This window comes from Hydra vulgaris, chromosome 01, assembly GCF_038396675.1.
Source record: "Hydra vulgaris chromosome 01, alternate assembly HydraT2T_AEP".
NCBI lineage: Eukaryota > Metazoa > Cnidaria > Hydrozoa > Anthoathecata > Hydridae > Hydra > Hydra vulgaris.
The window spans coordinates 69,862,435-69,881,084 of record NC_088920.1 but is presented as its reverse complement, the minus strand read 5'-3'; the positions used below and the strand labels follow the sequence as shown (position 1 = coordinate 69,881,084).

Genomic DNA, 18,650 nt, shown 5'->3' with positions numbered 1-18,650 from the left:
ATATAATTTGTAATATTTTGTTACGAATCTTTTTAGAAATAAAATCTTTTATTGAAGTTGTTATTTTGCTTGACATACATTTTTCATTGTATAAATATATATATATATATATATATATATATATATATATATATATATATATATATATATATATATATATATATATATATATATATAACTTCTTAATGGTTGTCAGAAAGTTTTTCTTATTCTATTGACACAAAAATATATATATATATATATATATATATATATATCATTGTATAAATATATATATATATATATATATATATATATATATATATATATATGTATATAACTTCTTAATGGTTGTCAGAAAGTTTTTCTTATTCTATTGACACAAAAATATATATATATATATATATATATATATATATATATATATATATATATATATATATCATTGTATAAATATATATATATATATATATATATATATATATATATATATATATATATATATATATATATATACATATATGTATATAACTTCTTAATGGTTGTCAGAAAGTTTTTCTTATTCTATTGACACAAAAAAAAAATTAAAATGCAAGACCGGAATTTTTTTTTATTACTTAATAAACTGCCTGCCCCAACCAAACCCTCAGTTGATGTAGCAGCACTCCCTTGCAAGTCAGGCTATAAGGTAGCAACACTCCGCGCATGATTTACTGTAAAAAAAAATAAACATAAAAACATTTGTATTATTAAAAACATTCTGGTCAATGAAATTTGCGTTTTTGCGGTTTTAAAAAAACAATTAATTTTTAATTAAATTAATGGTTTTAACTTTCTGACAACATGAAAATGTTGGGCGAAAGTCAAAAGTAATTAAAAGTGATGTATTTGTTGTCAAAAGAATCATTATATATATACAAAATAAAATTAAGTGATATAGTTTTAATAAATAGTGTATTTAAATAAATAAAAAATAAAAATAATCTAAATTTGGATAAATAAAAGTTAATAAATTAATGTAATTTTTTTATTTGTTACTCTCTAATTTTTTTATTATAGAATATCATTTTTAGTTGCAAAGCCGCAATTGGAAATTTAAAAAATAATTAAAAAAATTTAACATATTTTGGTTCATTTCTACAAATGTAGAGAAAAGAAATTTGTTAATTCACCTCCCAAGGCTGAGAAGGTCACTACAGATAAGGAGGCTACTTAATTGTGGTTATAACCCTCTCTCAACTTTATAACTCCAAAACATGACCCTTGATGAACAAGGCTGTCACACAGAGAAACAAGTTGAGCGCGGTACTACCAGGGTAGTACCGCGCTCAACTTATAGTTATAAAGCAAGGAAACTGTTGACGGCTCTCGCTTATAGTTATAGAACAAGGAAACTGTTGACAGAAGACTTTCAGTTCCAAAGGGTTGAGGTTGAGGTGCAAGGAAAAAAACTCAATAAATTAAAGTTTTTAGAGCATGCAGGGACAGATACAGTAGAATGAGGTTTTGTTGAATGACGAGTCAAGTGAGAGTGAGTTTTAGTTGATGGAACTAGATAAGATAATTCTTTTGAGCAGCAACCAAGATAGTATTTGTAGAAAAGAGAAAGAGACGCAACTTTACGGTGATGGGAAAGAGATGCTATTTAGTAATTAATTGTATATATGGTTTCCATGAAAGGTCAGTAGTAAATGATAATTCAAGAAGGCATAAAGAAGAAGACTCAGTGAGTTTGCTGTAAATAACTGAGTTTTGTTGGGGTTAAATTTTCAATTTGGCTCCCTGTTCTAATTGATCGAAAAAAGAAGACTTTTTATCAAGACAGAGTTAGGGTCAGGGTTAGGATTATATTAAACATTTTAAGACCGAGAAGGCCACTACAGATGAGGAGGCTTCTTAATAGTGGTTATAACCCTCTCTCAACGCTATAACTCTGAAACACTAATCTTGACGAACAAGGCCGCTGCGCGGAGAAACAAGTTGAGCGCGGTACTACTAGGGACGTGGTGGGGTTCGAACTCAGAACCTCTCGCTTTTGAAGCGAGCGTTTTACCACTACACCACTACCGCATAATATATATATATTTATGTATTTATGTATGTATGTATATTTGTATGCATGTATTATTTAAATCTCTCTTGATCACAAAATAATATTTGTTTTGAATAAAAAAAATTTTTTTTTAAAAAAAAGGTGCGTTCATATCAATAAAATTTAAAATCAGTGGAAAATTTTTTATTATACTCTTCTTACAAAAACCAATTAAAAAACTAAGTCATTTTGGAGCATCTTTATAACTAATAATGATCCATTTAAAAAAACCTTTTTTAACATTGATAAGAAGTTTGGTGAGTTACGTCTCTTTGTCTCTTGGTCTACAAGTTTGGTGAGTTACGTCTCTTTAGTGGGTGTTGATCATATTCTTAGAACAAAGTGTTGAAATATTTTTCGATCTATTTTATAGTTTTATACAAATCCTACAGTATATAGGATTTGTATAAAACTGATAAAAATAGGATTTTAGCTTTCATAGCAAAATTTTACAAAAATCAATTACGCTTATCTATGATTCAACATTTGTTTCATGTAAATCTGATTTATAAATGTAATTAGAAATCATATTTTATCACTATATTTACAGAAAAAATTAATTTCCTATTTTTATAGAAAAAATTAATTTTGGAGTTCTGAGTTTAAATGTTATGAGACAATCCTTTTTGACCTCAGAGTCTGAAGTCTTAGACTGCAGTCTCTAGTCAACTGGAGTCCCAAAAAATTAAAAGGATTTTTGTATTTTATTATATTTTTTTAAATTTAATTATATTTTTTTAAATTTAAAGTTTAGTTTTACGCTTTTATAACTTAATAATTAAAAAAATTTAGCAATTTTTTTACAACTGTGACTGATAAACTTAATGCTACAAAAATTTTTGTTTCAGAAATTTTTGTGATATAATGTGATGTGGTGTAATATGATGTGGTCTTTAAAGTTTCTTTTAAAATTTATTTACAGGTTCAAAATCGAGATGAAATGGAACTACAAATGGATCATGGTTTAGTTAAGGGACATGCATATAGCATATTGGCTGTAAAAAATGTGAGTTTTTTATACTTTACCAATATTCATTCAAAACATGAATGAAATTTTTTTCTTGGTTTAATCTGAATTTTTAGATTTGTTAGAAATTTTGGATTTTCTGATATTATTATTGTGTGACTTATTATTTTGTAATAATGCAAGTAATATTATGTAATATTAATGCATATTATCTGTATATTATTATTGTTTGCATATTATTATCTATATTATACATTACTATTATACATTTTTCTTTAATGGCTTTTTTTCTGATTGCTTTCATTGCTTTCATCTTTAATCTGCATTTTGCTGCATCAGCCCATTTCATTGTATGAATCTGTATATCTGTAATTTCACTGTAAATAAAGACTAAAAATTAATATTTGTTTAAGCTAGAAGTTAAAAATGTAATGCTTAATTTCTAGTTTATATAACTTTTTACAATAGAACTTTATTAGCAATTAAAAGTTCGAAAATTTATATAAGAAATATTTTTTTATATTTTTCTCTTAAACAATTTTAAAAAATTTACTCTAATAATTAGTTGAAAGCAGCTGTTAAAAACTTTTTTCTGTTATGTTTTGTTTTTATTATTCTTTAGATAAAAATTGGACATGACCATATCTCAATTTTTAATGCTGATAGGCTGTTCATGGTCAAGCTTAGAAATCCATGGGGTGACACAGAGTGGAATGGTGCATGGTCTGATGGGTAATCTAAATTTTATTTTTTTGAAATAAAATCTTATTCTACGTGAAAAGATTTTTCTTCCTGTCTAGAGTAATTTTTTGTTAAAAAAAGTTTTTTGTAAACAATTTTTTTTTTTTGTGAATTAAAATAAGTTTTAAAAAGTTTTTCACGTTTTTAAACTTAAAAAATATAATTATATAGTTATCATTATAGTTAAAAAAATTATTTAAGGTTTTTTATTTTATGGTTTTTTTCAAAATTATTTGAAGATTATGAAAAAATTTTGTCATGAAAATATTTGTTGGACTGATGCTACTGATGTGACATTCGCCTCTAATAAGTTTGAAAAAAAGATAAGACAATGCAGGGCTTGTGATGAAGAAAATCGTCAAGCGTGTTATATCGCGCTCGTAAAATTAGAATATGTTTTTATCGAGCGTGATTATGTGCGCTCGAGATAATGTCGGCGAGCGCGATCATGAAAATTGCTGAAGGCAATGCTCATAAAAAGCTTTTTATTTTTTATATCTTTTTTTATTTGTTACATAATTCTTTCGTCAAAAAATGTTTGAATTAGTATCACACTCATGAAACTACTTCAACGAAGTAGATTTTTATACTTCGAAACTTCTTGTATATTGTCAGATTGCGATTTTATTTTTAAATATTTATATCATAAAAAAAATATATCAAACAAAAAAGCAACTTCTTATTGATTTAGTATTGAAGTATAATTTAGTGACTTAGTTTTGCTTCGTTGTTTTGATATATGTATTTTAAAATGTTATGCTGTAAACTTAAATAACGGTTAATGGTTTTTATATTTCTTGATATTTTTTATTCAAATTAATTATTTAATTTTTTTCTAAAATTTCTTTTTTAAATTACGTTTTTTTATCTTAAAAAAATAACACAAGAATAATTTGAAATAATAATAAATAAGAATAATAACTTTCTATTTAATAAATATTGACATTATTACTTTGTTTCCTTTTCGAATGTCCTTGATTGCGAACATTCTAAACAACAGAATCATTTTAAATTTGAGTTAAAATAAATAATAGTTAATAAAAAACCTATATAGTTATATAAACCTATAATAGTTAATAAAAAACTAATTTTAAAAATTACTCTATTATTAATATTTATTTTTTATTATAAACGGTGTGTGGAATATTACAAACAATAAATCAAATAAATCTTACTTGATATTTTCACAAGATTAAAAATACTCTGCAGTTTTAATTTTCTTATAATGGTTTTCTAATTTTCTATTCTTATTTTATTTGCGCATTTTTATATTCACATTGTGTTTCCACGTGCACATTCCATGATTGAAATTAGTGACTATTAACGACTTCAAACTGCTCATTCATTACGTTAGGGCAAAAAAGAACGACGTAGTGCTTTTTACGTTATATATCAGTGCTTTGATAATAGAATATCTTTATTAAAAATCTTTGTTAAATATTTTATGAAAATAAAAAAATAATTTCAAACTATTGAACGAGCGTTATTTTATACGCTCATTATAAGCTGAACGAGTGTTGTTTATCGCGCCTAGAACGTTTGAAAATACCGATTACGGGCGCGTTTTATGAGCGGAGCGCGATCGCGCTCGCTTCATCACAAGCCCTGACAATGATCCAGTAAGTTATTCCAATTAATCCAGTAAATTGCATTCATTCATTTTACGTAATCAAACTAAGTCATTATTCGTTTTGAATAGGGTGCTCCAGAAGTCAATGGTAAAAAATAAAATTTGTAAGAAATTTGTTTCCTGCACCTTCTCCCATTCGTTTATGCATGCAAATGAAATGGGTAAATTTTTGGCTTAATATAAATACTTTAAGCCTTGCCACCAGCGTGCCAAAATGCAATAGTGTTTGCATAGTGTATGTTGGGGTTTATGTGATTGAAAATGTTATAAATTTAAATTCACTAGATAGTACTCTCTGTATTTGATTACTTTTTTTATTAATAACAGAAATGGATCAGTATGCCCGCTGTGCCATAACTTTGAGGAGGGATGATGATATCTGGCTGATAGGAAAGCTAATATTGGAATAACCAGCTTGCAGAGTCCCCACAGAAAGAGATGTTATTTGCTTGTTATTTTATTTGAAAGATGGGCTAATGAAGCATGAGAAGCACAGAAGTTGTAATGGTGTGGTGGCAGACAAAGTTGTTATTGAAGTTCAGCAACAGTGGCCTAAACCTGCATTGAAATACAACGTAAAGATAAGGTAAAAGGTTCTTATTCTGAATGATAACTATAGGACAACACAGAAGAAGAAAGAGTGCAGATTAAATAAAAAAAAGAAAAGATTTTTAGTTAAAACATTACTTTTTCATAGCACACCAAGATGCACAGACAAAAATAGAAACCGACAGACTTTGTACCAAAAAAATGAAAGAGGAAGATCTTGAAAATTGTAGAGTGCTCTACAAACTCAAAAAAAAGTTTGTCTAGGTGCAGAAGACAAGATCTAGAATTTAGAACAAAATAAGAGCATAAAATGAAGAGAACTAATGTCTTCTTGAGGAATAAAGAAATAAGAATCGAGGAATGAAGGAATGAGAAAGGAAGAAAATGGATTAAAAGCAAAGCAAGCAAAATCTGTTTTTAATGATTGGTGAATCCTCAGGTCAACAATCAGTAAATGAAAGTACTGATAGCAGTTCTGTTGATTTACCAGAAGACAAGGAGTTTGAATACCATGTAAAAGAAAAGAGTTTAACAAGTGTGGCAAAAGAAGTAAGAAATGGTAACACTTCAGCTTCTGAAAAACTTGTTAAAGAGTGCAAAAATATCTACAATGGCCAATAGGTTGAATTTTTCAGCTGTCATGCTGGTCAGAGAACAGCATTGATGACTGCAGTTAAATCAGAGGGTGGTGCTGATTGGAAAAGTGTGACACTGTTGAAATACCAGAGAAGCAGGAAAGAAAATTCAAAAAGAAACAGCTCTTCATATAAAAGCAACATTTACTGCACCGAAATACACCATAATTTGTAAGAGGGAGAAGAACCACCTCATCAGCCCTTGGGATTCGGAAAAATGAGGTCGTCAACAAATTGACCTTAAACTGTTAGAGGTCGACATAGGGGTTACCATAAAACATAGAAACAATGTTGGCAATTTTGTTGAACTAAAACACTTTTAGGTCAGCAATTAGGTTGGCATTGCCAACCCTAATTCCTAGGGCTGCCTAATGGTGTACAGTGGTTACAGCCCAGAGCATTTAGTTATGCCTTATGGTTGGCGACCATTCTATACAGAGCAAAGATGTATGCATTTGGTGAGCAGTTGAATTATGACCAAGATAAAATGGACAATTTAAATAGCATTTGTTTGTTCAATGCCCTTTTCTATCTAAAGACATGGCTTTCAGCACATTTTGCTGCAGATGCATCAGTGAATCATCTGCAGTTGTGGAATGATCTCATTTGGTAGAAAAGTTTTAATCCAGCCGTGGTACAAGCAGCTACGACAGCACTTAACAAACATTTGTGGTATGTCGCTGAAGAAATAGCATTGTTTGCGCTTTTCTCCACACTATTGTCATATTCCAAAAAGAAGCATGTCATTCAGCTTCTTCTGAAGCATGAAGACTATGTCACTAGCTATCTTGAAAAGGAAGTGCTAGTATTTCCACAGCTACTGACTTCTTCACCAAGACAGCTGTCATCTTTGATTGGTGTAAAGTCTTGGCAGCTGTTCAGACTCTTGCATCTCAACATTAGTTGGATGAACTTGCCACCAATGCAATGGGTGACTGATGCAGCATTTAATGAAGCAAATGTTTGTTCACAATTGCAGAATCATTTATGGCATGGCTGAGAGAGCAGTCAGGCTCGCAGACTTTGCTGGAACAACTACAAAGGACAAAATATTGAGACAGTACCTATTGCAAACAGTCAAATAGCCTTAACATGAAATCTCAAACTTTAAGAAGAAAACTTCGCCTGATTCTCTGGTCTAATTTTAAATAATTAGTGCAGTGCACATCTCTTGTTGTTTGTAGTATGAATAAGCATTTTAATTTTACAAGTTGTAAACCCTTGAGAAACCATTCTAGGGCTGTTATATAATATAAGTAATTGATTACTTTTATACTTTTCATTGGCTTGGTGGCAAGGCTAAACTAAATTATAAAATAAAAAAAAATGTCTTACTTGATAATCTTAGAATTAATGGGAAAAAGGGCATGATGCACAAATATTGAAACTTTAATTTTTTTGGAGCACCAGTTTTCAATTTTTTTTATGACATTTTTTAAATTTATTTTAACACTTTCTTTGCCTTAACATTTCTTAAGAATGATTTTTTTTTTTTATTTACTTTATATTTATTAACTTTTTTTATAAATCTTTTTATTAACCTTCTACAAAGAAGCATTTTTAAAAATTGTTTTTATTTTTCTAGTTCCCCACAATGGAATTTGTTAAGTGCTCAAGAACGAGAAAAGTATGGGTTAGTTAATGAAAGTAGTGGAGAATTCTGGTAAGTCTGTCCTTATTTGGTAAGTCCGTCCTTATTTGTAAAGTCCGTCCTTATTTGTAAAGTCCGTCCTTATTTGTAAAGTCCGTCCTTATTTGTAAAGTCCATCCTTATTTGTAAAGTCCGTCCTTATTTGTAAAGTCCGTCCTTATTTGTAAAGTTTTCATTATAGCTGACAATCTGTAGTGAAATTTGTTGGGCTCAATCAGGAAAAGTTACTGGCCTTTCTGGCTGAAATGTTAATTTTTTCAAAAATTAATGTGTCAGATTTTCGCAATTTAAGTTAAAATCTAAAATGATTAGTAAAAAAGTTAAAAAACTTATAATTGAGACACACACTAGAAAGTTGTTCATATTGACAAGAAAAAGTGTTTGTTCAGGTAATGAAGAAACAAGAAGTAGTGTGTTTGTCACTAACATGGATTTGTTTAGACAAGGAAAGTGAACAATAGGTGCGAAATTTATTGTGAAATATAGTTGAAGAAAGGATATTGGAAAAGAAAAAAGATTTTTTGATCCTGGAAAAGGTTTTTACATGTGGGCTTTGAAGTGTTGTGATTTGAAGTGTTGCGATTTTAAGTGATGCTTAAAGCAGTTATTATAGTTGTGTATGAATTATATCAGCAACCAAAATAAAAAGCATGTTTTGTAAAATAAAGGTTGGTGTGCATAAGAGTTTAGTGCATATGTTATTGACAATTTTTATATTTAAGTGCATTTAGTTAAGTGACATTTTAATCCACGTTGCTTAACACTTGTTATGTAAATTGTTCTAAATAAATCATTTAAAAAGAAAACAATTGAGTGCATTTACATTAACTTGTAAAGATCATTTTTTATAAGTTTAAACAACAAATTTAGGATGTCATTTGGCGACTTTTGCAAGTATTTTACAACTGTGACTGTTTGCATATTGGTAAACACATCAGTTATTTCTTTTAATAAAACATATCATGAAGGTTCTGTGAAGAGTAAATGGGAAGGCAAGAGTGCTGGTGGCTGTATTACTAATAAAGAAACATTTCTTAATAATCCTCAGGTAAGTTGGTTTCAAAACTTTTTTTTTTCTAATTTTTCCACCCCTTTCTCAACTCTACAACTTTAAAACATGAACTTTGACAAATAAGAAGATTAGGCGAGTAAACAGGTACTAGGTACTTAGGTAGGTAGGGATGTGGCAATACTATCAGGGATGTGTTGAATATGTCTTTATTCATTCAAGCTCAGATGTGGAAGCTCAATCCATTTCTCTGCTTGAGCATTTTGGAGCAGATGTGCAGAATTCATTTCTGAAACAAATAATAACTTTGTCTAAAGTTTTTCTAAATTACAGGAGACATCATCTGTGATTCTGCAAACAATTTTACCAAAAGAGACCAAAATTATCAATAAAATTACTTTAACTTTTTTTTAGTATAAAAATCAACTATTTATAACATGTATTAATTCTGCCAAGTGACAATATTTCCTTCACAACTTGGCAATCACTCTCAGTAACAATCTCTCTTATGAAAAAAAAACTCAAATCTAAATTAAAAGCAGAGCTTTTTTTTTATTTTGGAAAAAAAAAAACTTTTATGTATATTGGCAACATACATAATTTGGGAAGTTTGTAAACTAATAAATTTTCACTTTGTTAAATTTTAGTGGTATAAAAATAGTTTTTCCTGATGTATGACAATCTCTTTCCCAGCCCACTTTTCTTTTAAATGATGCCCCTTTCCTTTCTTTTTTTTAACCACCTAAGTACCCTAATAATAATAGTTTTCTATAATAAATTTATGATAGATCAATAATAAAATTTTATGAAATAATAAAGTTATTAAAATTATAAAAAAAATCATAATAGTTATAATTCTATTTAAACTAAAAAATATTTAAATTTAGTTTTGTTTTGACATGACATCCACATCCAACGATGAAGTGTTTATAAGTCTCATGCAGCCAGATATGAGGTCGAAAAAAGTGTCAGGAAAAGGAGAAAATTTAACAATTGGTATTACGCTTTTTAAAGTGAGTTAAATTAAATTGGTTGTTTAAATTTAAGTGAAAATTTTTTTTGCAAACTTCATTTAAATCTTATTAGTTTAAGTATTATAAATTTCTTAATATTGTAAAGAAAAATTAGTGATTTAAAATATGTTTCTTTGAGTTTTGGATAATTTAAAAAAAGTTTCTTAGGGTTTTGCAGTGGTTTTAGTTTAGATTCAAAAAGGTTGAACTTGTTTACATAATCCTAAATTATCTCATTTTATTTGGTTTGTTTAAATTTTATTTACTTAATTTAGTTTTTTTTAATTAATAAATTTATTAATTTAAAAAATTATTTCAAGTCTTGAGTTATAATAAAATAATATTGTATATAAAAATATAGTTTTAAGATAAAATGAAAGGAAAATATAAGATAAAATAAGATAAAAGATAAAGGTAATGATAAATATACAGCGTAAAATAACTTTTTAAATATGATATTATGTTGTATAATAATTTTACTATACAACCGTATTAAGCATGTATAAATTTGTTTTCAATCTTTCAAAAATTTATTTGCATAATGTAACTAAAAGTTTTCTAAAAGTGATAAATTGTTTAATTTAATGTAAGAATTATGTTATGAAATCAATAATAAACATATGTATATAAAAATGTAAATATTGTGTGGAAAATATTTTTTTTTTAATCTTTTTTACTGATTACCACAAGTTATTTTCTTTACAGGTTGAAGCTAATCGCATCTACAGATTACATCAATATTATGATCAAGCTGGGGATAGTCATTTTAGTAATGCAAGGGAAATATTTGTCAGATTTGATCTTGATCCTGGTAGATACGTCATAATCCCTTCTACATTCGAAGCTGGTATTGTTGGATACTTTTTACTTCGTGTGTACACAGATCAAAACATTGCTTTTAGGTTTGTTCTACAGTTTTCTTAGTTTCTGTTGTTCTATTGTGTGTAACGTTAAAAAGACCTTGTACATTTGCCTAAACATTGATATGCAATATTTCTTAAGAACAACACAAAAATAAAAAAATAAATATCTACAATATTTAGAATTATGCTTATTTTTAATGACAAAAATGTACAGATTTGTTCTTCTTGTCATCCTCGTACATTTTGTAAACCAAAGAAGAATCCAAAAGTTGCATTATGTTATTCCAAATTTATAGTTTTCAACTTCAACCTAAGTCTGTTAGAATTATGCTGCTATTATTTTTCAGTCAAATCATTACTTAAATCAATACAAGAATCAGAAACAATAAAATAATGCTACTTGTTTGTATGACCAGTCACAAAAGATTGTGTTTTGATTGGTGAAGTGATTTTGATTGGTGAAGTGATTTTGATTGGTGAAGTGATGATATGTTGTCCGTTTTTAAAAACTAGTAGTATTTATAGAAAAAAGAAAAAGGTGCCATCTTATGACAATTAAACAAAAATAAGTTTATAATAAATAAGACTTCTTTAGTAGAATCAGCCCACTTATGACAACAGTATTCATCAGAAGTAAAAAAATGACAAGAACGATAAAGAGAGACAACTTTAGCAAATGAAAGGTTGAGATGGCTTCCATGAGAGGTAAGTAGTGATAATCTAAGAAGTCAAAAAATCAAGGATATAGTAAGAGTGTTGTCATTCAATATAGTATGAACTGTTGAGATAATAATTAATCGTAAACAACTGAATTTTGTTTGAAATTTACCAGCTACTATAAGACCTAAGTTGTCACAGAAAAGAGATAAAAAATATTATTTTTTGCCTGTTCATAGCAATCAAAAAATAATGAGTTTTTGTCATAACTGAAGTATAAAGTTGTACTATTAGTTTATAAATATATACTAATAACAAACTTAAATAAAATATATAACTATATAATTAGATATAAAGTGTAAGAAAATGAACAATTCGCACATCCTAAAGACATCACAAAAGTTAATTAAATATGTGGAAAAGACATCGCATTTAAACGATTTAAACATGTAGTGAAGGATAAAAGAAACTCTAGATTTTTAATAAAAGACAAAAATTGTATATGTGAAATTAAAAAAAAAGCTTATTAAAGAATGTGAGATAACATAGCTTAATAATTTCTTAATAATAGTAATAATATGAAAACCAGAAAATAAATAATATATTAGAGAAATGCTGTAATAACACTGCCAAATGATTGGTTAATAAAAATTTTTTCGTGTAATATCACAATAATATAATGCGTGATGTAAAAATGATGTAAAGAATGGGAAAAAATATTATTTTAAAGTGAAGTTTTCTCTTTAGTTAAAATCACTGTAATCTTGGGACCATAACTAAATCAAAATTACTGAAAGTAAAGTTTTCTTTTTGGTCCAAATCAGCGTAATCTTGATACTATACCTAACCTAAAGTTCCTCAAAGGAAAGTATTTATATATATATATATATATATATATATATATATATATATATATATATATATATATATATATATATATTATATATATTAGGATGATGCATAAAAATAAAATTTCAAAATATGAAAGTCTCACCTTCTAGTATTGTAACAAATAATATAAAAAAATTAAATAAAAATTTTCAGCTTTTTAAAATGATATTTATGGGTAGCTCAATAGGTTTGAAATTTTACACGGAAACTAGTTTCGTGAACTTTTTTTGAAATAATCATATCACTGTCAGGCCACATATTTTGCATTAACAATACATATCAATCAAACTAATTTAATCATATTAATTAACAAATTTGAAATTAATAACAGTACTGAAAGTCTATGACTAAAACATATTAAATCCGAGAAAGTCAATTCATTGGAGTACTCTCCTGATGCCCCTCAAAATGTAATGATTTTTTTGCCGTTTTGAATTGTTCTCTGTGTTGTTGCACAACGTGCAGAAGAAATTGTCTCTGCTCCTCGTTCTTGGTCAGTATTTCATTATACTGTGTGATTAAAGCTACACCTCTTTCAACACAGTCATTAACAACTCTCAATCCATTCACTCTGTCTTAAGCCTTTTTGTAAATGTCATCTGTGTCCCAGCTAACTGGATCAATGTCAAGCAAAGCCTGTTCATCAATTCCTAAAAGTCGAAAGAATGCTAATGTTTTTGACGTTACAAAATCTTCAATCGACTTCAAATGAATGTCATTAACATTTGCCAATCTTTTCAGGTTGTCTTCTTGTGGTTTGTTATTCAATCTTTCAATAATTTTTTATTTTGTTTCATGCTCCTTTATTTTAAATGATTTTTTTAAAATTAAAATTGTATTAAGTAGAGAATTTTTCGAGCTTTCAAAACATATATTTAATTATCTTCTATTACTCCATTTCTACGAATATTGTCGATTTGACCTTTTACCGATCCCATAAGGTGCTGTATGGCAGTAAAGTCGATCTTATTCAAACAATACTTTTTTCTATTGCAAAGTTGATCAATAGTTTCTGCTTGCCAGTTGTTCTTGTATACTTCTCCTTTCAATTGAGACCAAAAGTCCTCAATAGGCCTGCATTCAGGTACATTGGGAGGGTTGTCTTTCTTTTCAACAAAATTGATGTTACTTTTTCTGAAATACTCCACTACAGTTTTTGCATAATGTGATGTTGCTAGGTCAGGCCAGAATATGTAATTGTTGTCTAGATGATTTGCTTTAATGATTGGAACATGTCTTTTTTTGATGCAATTGCTCAGGTATAATTCTTGCTTGAGTGATTACTTAGAAGGTACAAAAAAAGGTATAGAAATATCTTTAGCCGAAACGCAAATCCAGACCAACACTTTTTGCTCATATTTTTCAACTGGATCATATTTTACGCTTGGCGGTGTCAAAGCAGTGTTACTTGAGTAGAAATTTTGGTTTCCATTAATGGTGCTATGCTTCAAAGTGAAATAAGATTCATCATCAATTATCCAATCGTGATTTTCATATTTTTCTTATAATCAACTGCATCTGGTTCTTATTTTGCGTTTTTGTGACTCTGTTCTTAATGGAATCTTTGTTGTTGTTTTTTTTGCATTTAATATCTGTGTGTTTCTTCAATGTTTTGCATATAAAAGACTGATCGTAAACAAATTTTCTAGCTGCTTGTCTTTGTGAGACGCCATCCTTGTGGTCAAACATGGTCTTCAGCTTGGTAATGTTCTTTTTTGTCATTTTTTTTTTGCGACTCGACCACTTTAACTCTTTGAGTTCCGATTCCATTTTATGCGCGTTCAATTACACAGTAAATGGTTGCTTTTGGTTTTTTTTCTGCCTTAAAATGACAATAAGTGTAATATTTACCATTTTGCTTATTGTCCATGTAAAATCCATACACACGTTCACAGAGAAGCTCTTGCTTAGATTTGTTTATTTTCATTTTAAATCGTTGAATTTTAATTACTTTTTTTTTTATTTAAAACTAGAATAAATTTGCTATAAAATACATACAAAATATATATACAGCTAATGGTATTAGTACATGCAAAATTAAATTGAATGCAGTCTCATTTTTTTTGTCATCGCCCGTTATTTTGTACGATTCAAATTTCTTCATTAATTTCAAATCATTAGCAGGTGCTTCAGAAGCAAATGGACTAGAAAACCATGCAGACTTGTACAGAAGAGTTGAAAACAGATTGAACTCCAACAGGGGTTTCTTTTCTTTTGTAGTAACCTTGAATTGTTTTCGGAACATGTACATTTTTATACAGTAGAAGACCTTAGCCATTCACCGTGCATGGTGAAATGAGCTAGGCATATTGAAATGTTGTACCTGCACCTATTGCGGTCACAAGTTTGGGAACTCCAAGCAACTTTTCCGTATTTTCTCCCGTTTCCAAAATTGCTAAACGATCGACTTTTTCCTAAATTAAACTTGTAATGTCTCGTAGTAATTTGCTGTCCCAATATACAACTAGCGGTATATCAGGATTAAATTCACTTTTTATATGGGCAGCTGCTTCTTTTCTGTTTTTAATTCAGGCTCTTCGAATAATGCTAAACGACAGGGATAAATCTTCAACATTATGTTCTAAACTCTTGGCAGTTGCAGCAATAGTAAAAGTTGCCTCTCGATCCGATATTTTTGTTCGGTCTAATGCAGCTGCAAGCTCTGGTGACATAATTGTTGCGGTTTTGGATTTCTTCAGCATTTTTCTCTTCAGAATCTTTCTTTTAGATTCGAAATTGTCATTTAATTCACATTCATCCGATTCAGTGTTGATTTCAATATCGTCATCTTCCAAGTCTGGCAAACACATTGAAGGAGTTTTTTCAAATCTTTCTTTTCGTATCTTTTCCCTATCTGCACGTTGCTCAGTTTGTGCTTTTCTTTCTGCTATTGTCTTCTCCTTTTTAAACAATTTCTTATCAACTGCAAGCATGCATGCTTGTCTTCCTGCTCTTTGCATTCTTAGAAACTCCTTGTCCTCTTCAATCGTCATGATATTCATTGCGTTCTCATGAGCTATATCAAATAACTCTTCTATTTCATTCATAAAGCGAGACTCACTTTGTTTTTGAGTTTCAGTGAAATGCTTCTTGTTCTTTCTTAGCTTCTGGTAAGTGTCAACTATTTTTTCTATCTTTTTTATAACATGGTGTTCGGCCCGGACAGGTATTCTTGCCTTGGCCCAAAAGAACATTACTTCTCGTGTGACAGAAACAGCACTTTCATGGATAGTACATTTATCTCGCCCATGCTGGTGAAAAAAATCAAGACAAAGCTTGTTTAGTTGAAGGCAATTTACTACCTAATAGTGCATCACTTGTTGGACCAATCAACCACATCTCAGTTGCACTTAGTGTTAATCTATTTTCCAAACTAATTTTTGCCCGACTTGTTTTTGGAGGATCTGCCATTTTCTACAAAAAAAAAATAGATTAGTGAAATTATTTTAATTTTATTGCAAAATATGTAGATAAGTGTATAACCACACTCTTGTATATAAATATGATGTTTATTGTTTAATACTCTAAGATATTGGTAATTAAACTGATTTAGTACACTTTAAAAAACAGAATAACATTCAAGAATATTTCTATATATTTTATTCAAATCTTTTCAGGTTTTCCAATTATTTTCCCTGTTATCCCCTATTATCACTCACTCTACCAGTCTGCCATGTGCTGCCTTTTGTCCAAAATCGTGGAATTAATGTGTAAATTCAACCTTTGCTAGAGTTTGTTTGTACACTACAGACACAAAAACAAGTATGAGTATTAAAAAGAAAAGTAAATTTGTACATACATTCAACAAAATCCAACAATTTCAGTAGCTGAAGTCAAACTATAACATAAGATACTAAATCAAAATTAATTTATATATTGCTTGATAAAGTTGTTAAAATACTGAGTTGTGTATGAATCAACAACAGCATGAAATATTGAAATATTAAGGATTAAAACAAACCAAATAATGTAATGTATCTTGTTTTCAACATTTTCGGATATTACTTTCAGATTTTTAAGTTTTTGAGCTACCCCTAAATATGATTCAATCTTCGTATAATTTTACATTTTTATTCATTTATATGTTTGGAACCAAATGAAATGGTGAGACATCAATATTTCAACAATTAAAATTGTGTAATTCATGCATCACCCTAATATATATATATATATATATATATATATATATATATATATATATATATATATATATATATATATATATATATATATATATATATATATATATATATATATGTATGTATGTATGTATGTATGTATATGACTGTATATAAACTCTAAAATCATAACCCAAACATGATTGCCACATATACAGCATACATATCTATATATACATTCCAACCTCAGACTTTCTTACAAAAGAAAATATTATTTAAATAAGGATGAGTTCAAACAAAAATAGCTGATCTATCAAAGAACAAAAAGCATGCAAGATGGTGTAATAGGCTGAATGTGCATAGGGGTATATAGGTGTAATGCTTAAGTTTGTGCTGTTCATGTTGTTCAGTAGAGTGTTGTTAGAAACCAGCGTAAAAGATTTACCTCTGATCTACACTAGACCAGCCCAGTCATACTCCTGAAAACCATGATAGATTTACATATATACAGAAAATTTAATACTGCAATTAGAAAGGGAATATTCGATATATAGGAAAACTTTCTCAAATTCACTGTAAAAAGAGAGCTTATGCCGAAAGTGTCTATTTGGTAATAAAGTTTTTTTTTTTTTTTAATAGTTTTATACTCAAATTATAAAAGAGAACTTGATTCAAACATAAATAATGCACCCTAAGCAATAAGTTTTTATTTACATTCGTAACAATTCACCCATTTATCGTGAAACTAGGTTTCAATCCACAGACTATTCTTTCATGTGCTTTTGTTTAGCACCACTTCACTCTATTGCCTTTCTCTTTGTTCTAAATTGCTCTCCTTTATCTCAAGACTGCACTCTTTGATGTTATTTCTGATCATACTGACCAAGCCCTCTCTCTTTATCCATCAGCTAATATAGTTGTTGTCGGTGACTTAAATGCTCACCACTCTAAATGGCTTGACTCTAGTGTCAGTGATTCTGCAGGCATTAAAGCCCACAACTTTTGCCTTTCTCAATCCCTAACTCAAATAGTCAACTTTTTAACTCGCTTTCCAGACAACCTGAATCATTTACCTTCTCTACTCGACTTATGTCTTGTTTCTGATCCTAGTCAGTGATCAGTTTCTCCACATTCACCCTTAGGTGCTTCTCTAAAACTAATATCTCATTCTTCTTCATCATCTGAATCTCCCTATTATCGTACCTCTTACAACTACCTTAAAGCTGACTGGGACTCTTTCCGTGGTTTTCTTTGTGATGGCCCTTGGGTAGAAATCTTTCGTCTTCCTGTCGACAAATGTGCTTTTCCTCACATTGTGCTGCTGCGATTGCCAATCGAAACTGTTACTTCCATATCTATCAGCAAAACAATTCTCCAGAAAACAGAAGTCTGTTTATTACTGCTAGAAACCATTGTAAAAAGGTTTTGTCTAACGCCAAAGCCCGGTATTCTCAGTTCATGAAATCTCGTATCTCATCTCAAAAATTAGGCTCTCGTGACTTCTGGACAATCTTTAATAGTATTAATAATAAGGGCAAATCTTTAATTCCACCTCTCTTGTATGGTTCAGACTTTGTCACCACACCTAAAGACAATGCTGAATTGTTTGCTAAAAATTTTTCATCAATATCATCTCTTGATTCCACTAGTTGCGTTCTACCTGATATTGCCAACAAACAGGTTGATCCATTGCTTGACATTCGTAATACTCCCGTTTCTGTATCTAAAGTGATTTCCTGCTTAGACTCTTCTACAGCTTGTGGTTCGGACAACATACCTGTTATTGTTTTGCAGAAGTGTTCTCCAGAGCTGTCGTCTATACTCTCAAAACTATTCAACAATTGCTTATTAGAGT

General features: G+C 29.1%; 1 protein-coding gene across 3 annotated transcripts in view; it reads left to right on the top strand.

Moving 5' to 3' along the window:
• Positions 1-18,650, top strand: part of LOC100211449 (calpain-5) — a 121,648-nt gene that overhangs the window by 81,910 nt on the left and 21,088 nt on the right. For all 3 annotated transcript variants that reach the window (XM_065789046.1, XM_065789048.1, XM_065789047.1), the window contains 6 exons: positions 2,994-3,077; positions 3,661-3,770; positions 8,179-8,256; positions 9,115-9,292; positions 10,141-10,266; positions 10,972-11,168. In XM_065789046.1, the coding sequence (XP_065645118.1) occupies positions 2,994-3,077; positions 3,661-3,770; positions 8,179-8,256; positions 9,115-9,292; positions 10,141-10,266; positions 10,972-11,168 (773 nt within the window). The remainder of the gene's footprint in view (positions 1-2,993; positions 3,078-3,660; positions 3,771-8,178; positions 8,257-9,114; positions 9,293-10,140; positions 10,267-10,971; positions 11,169-18,650) is intronic.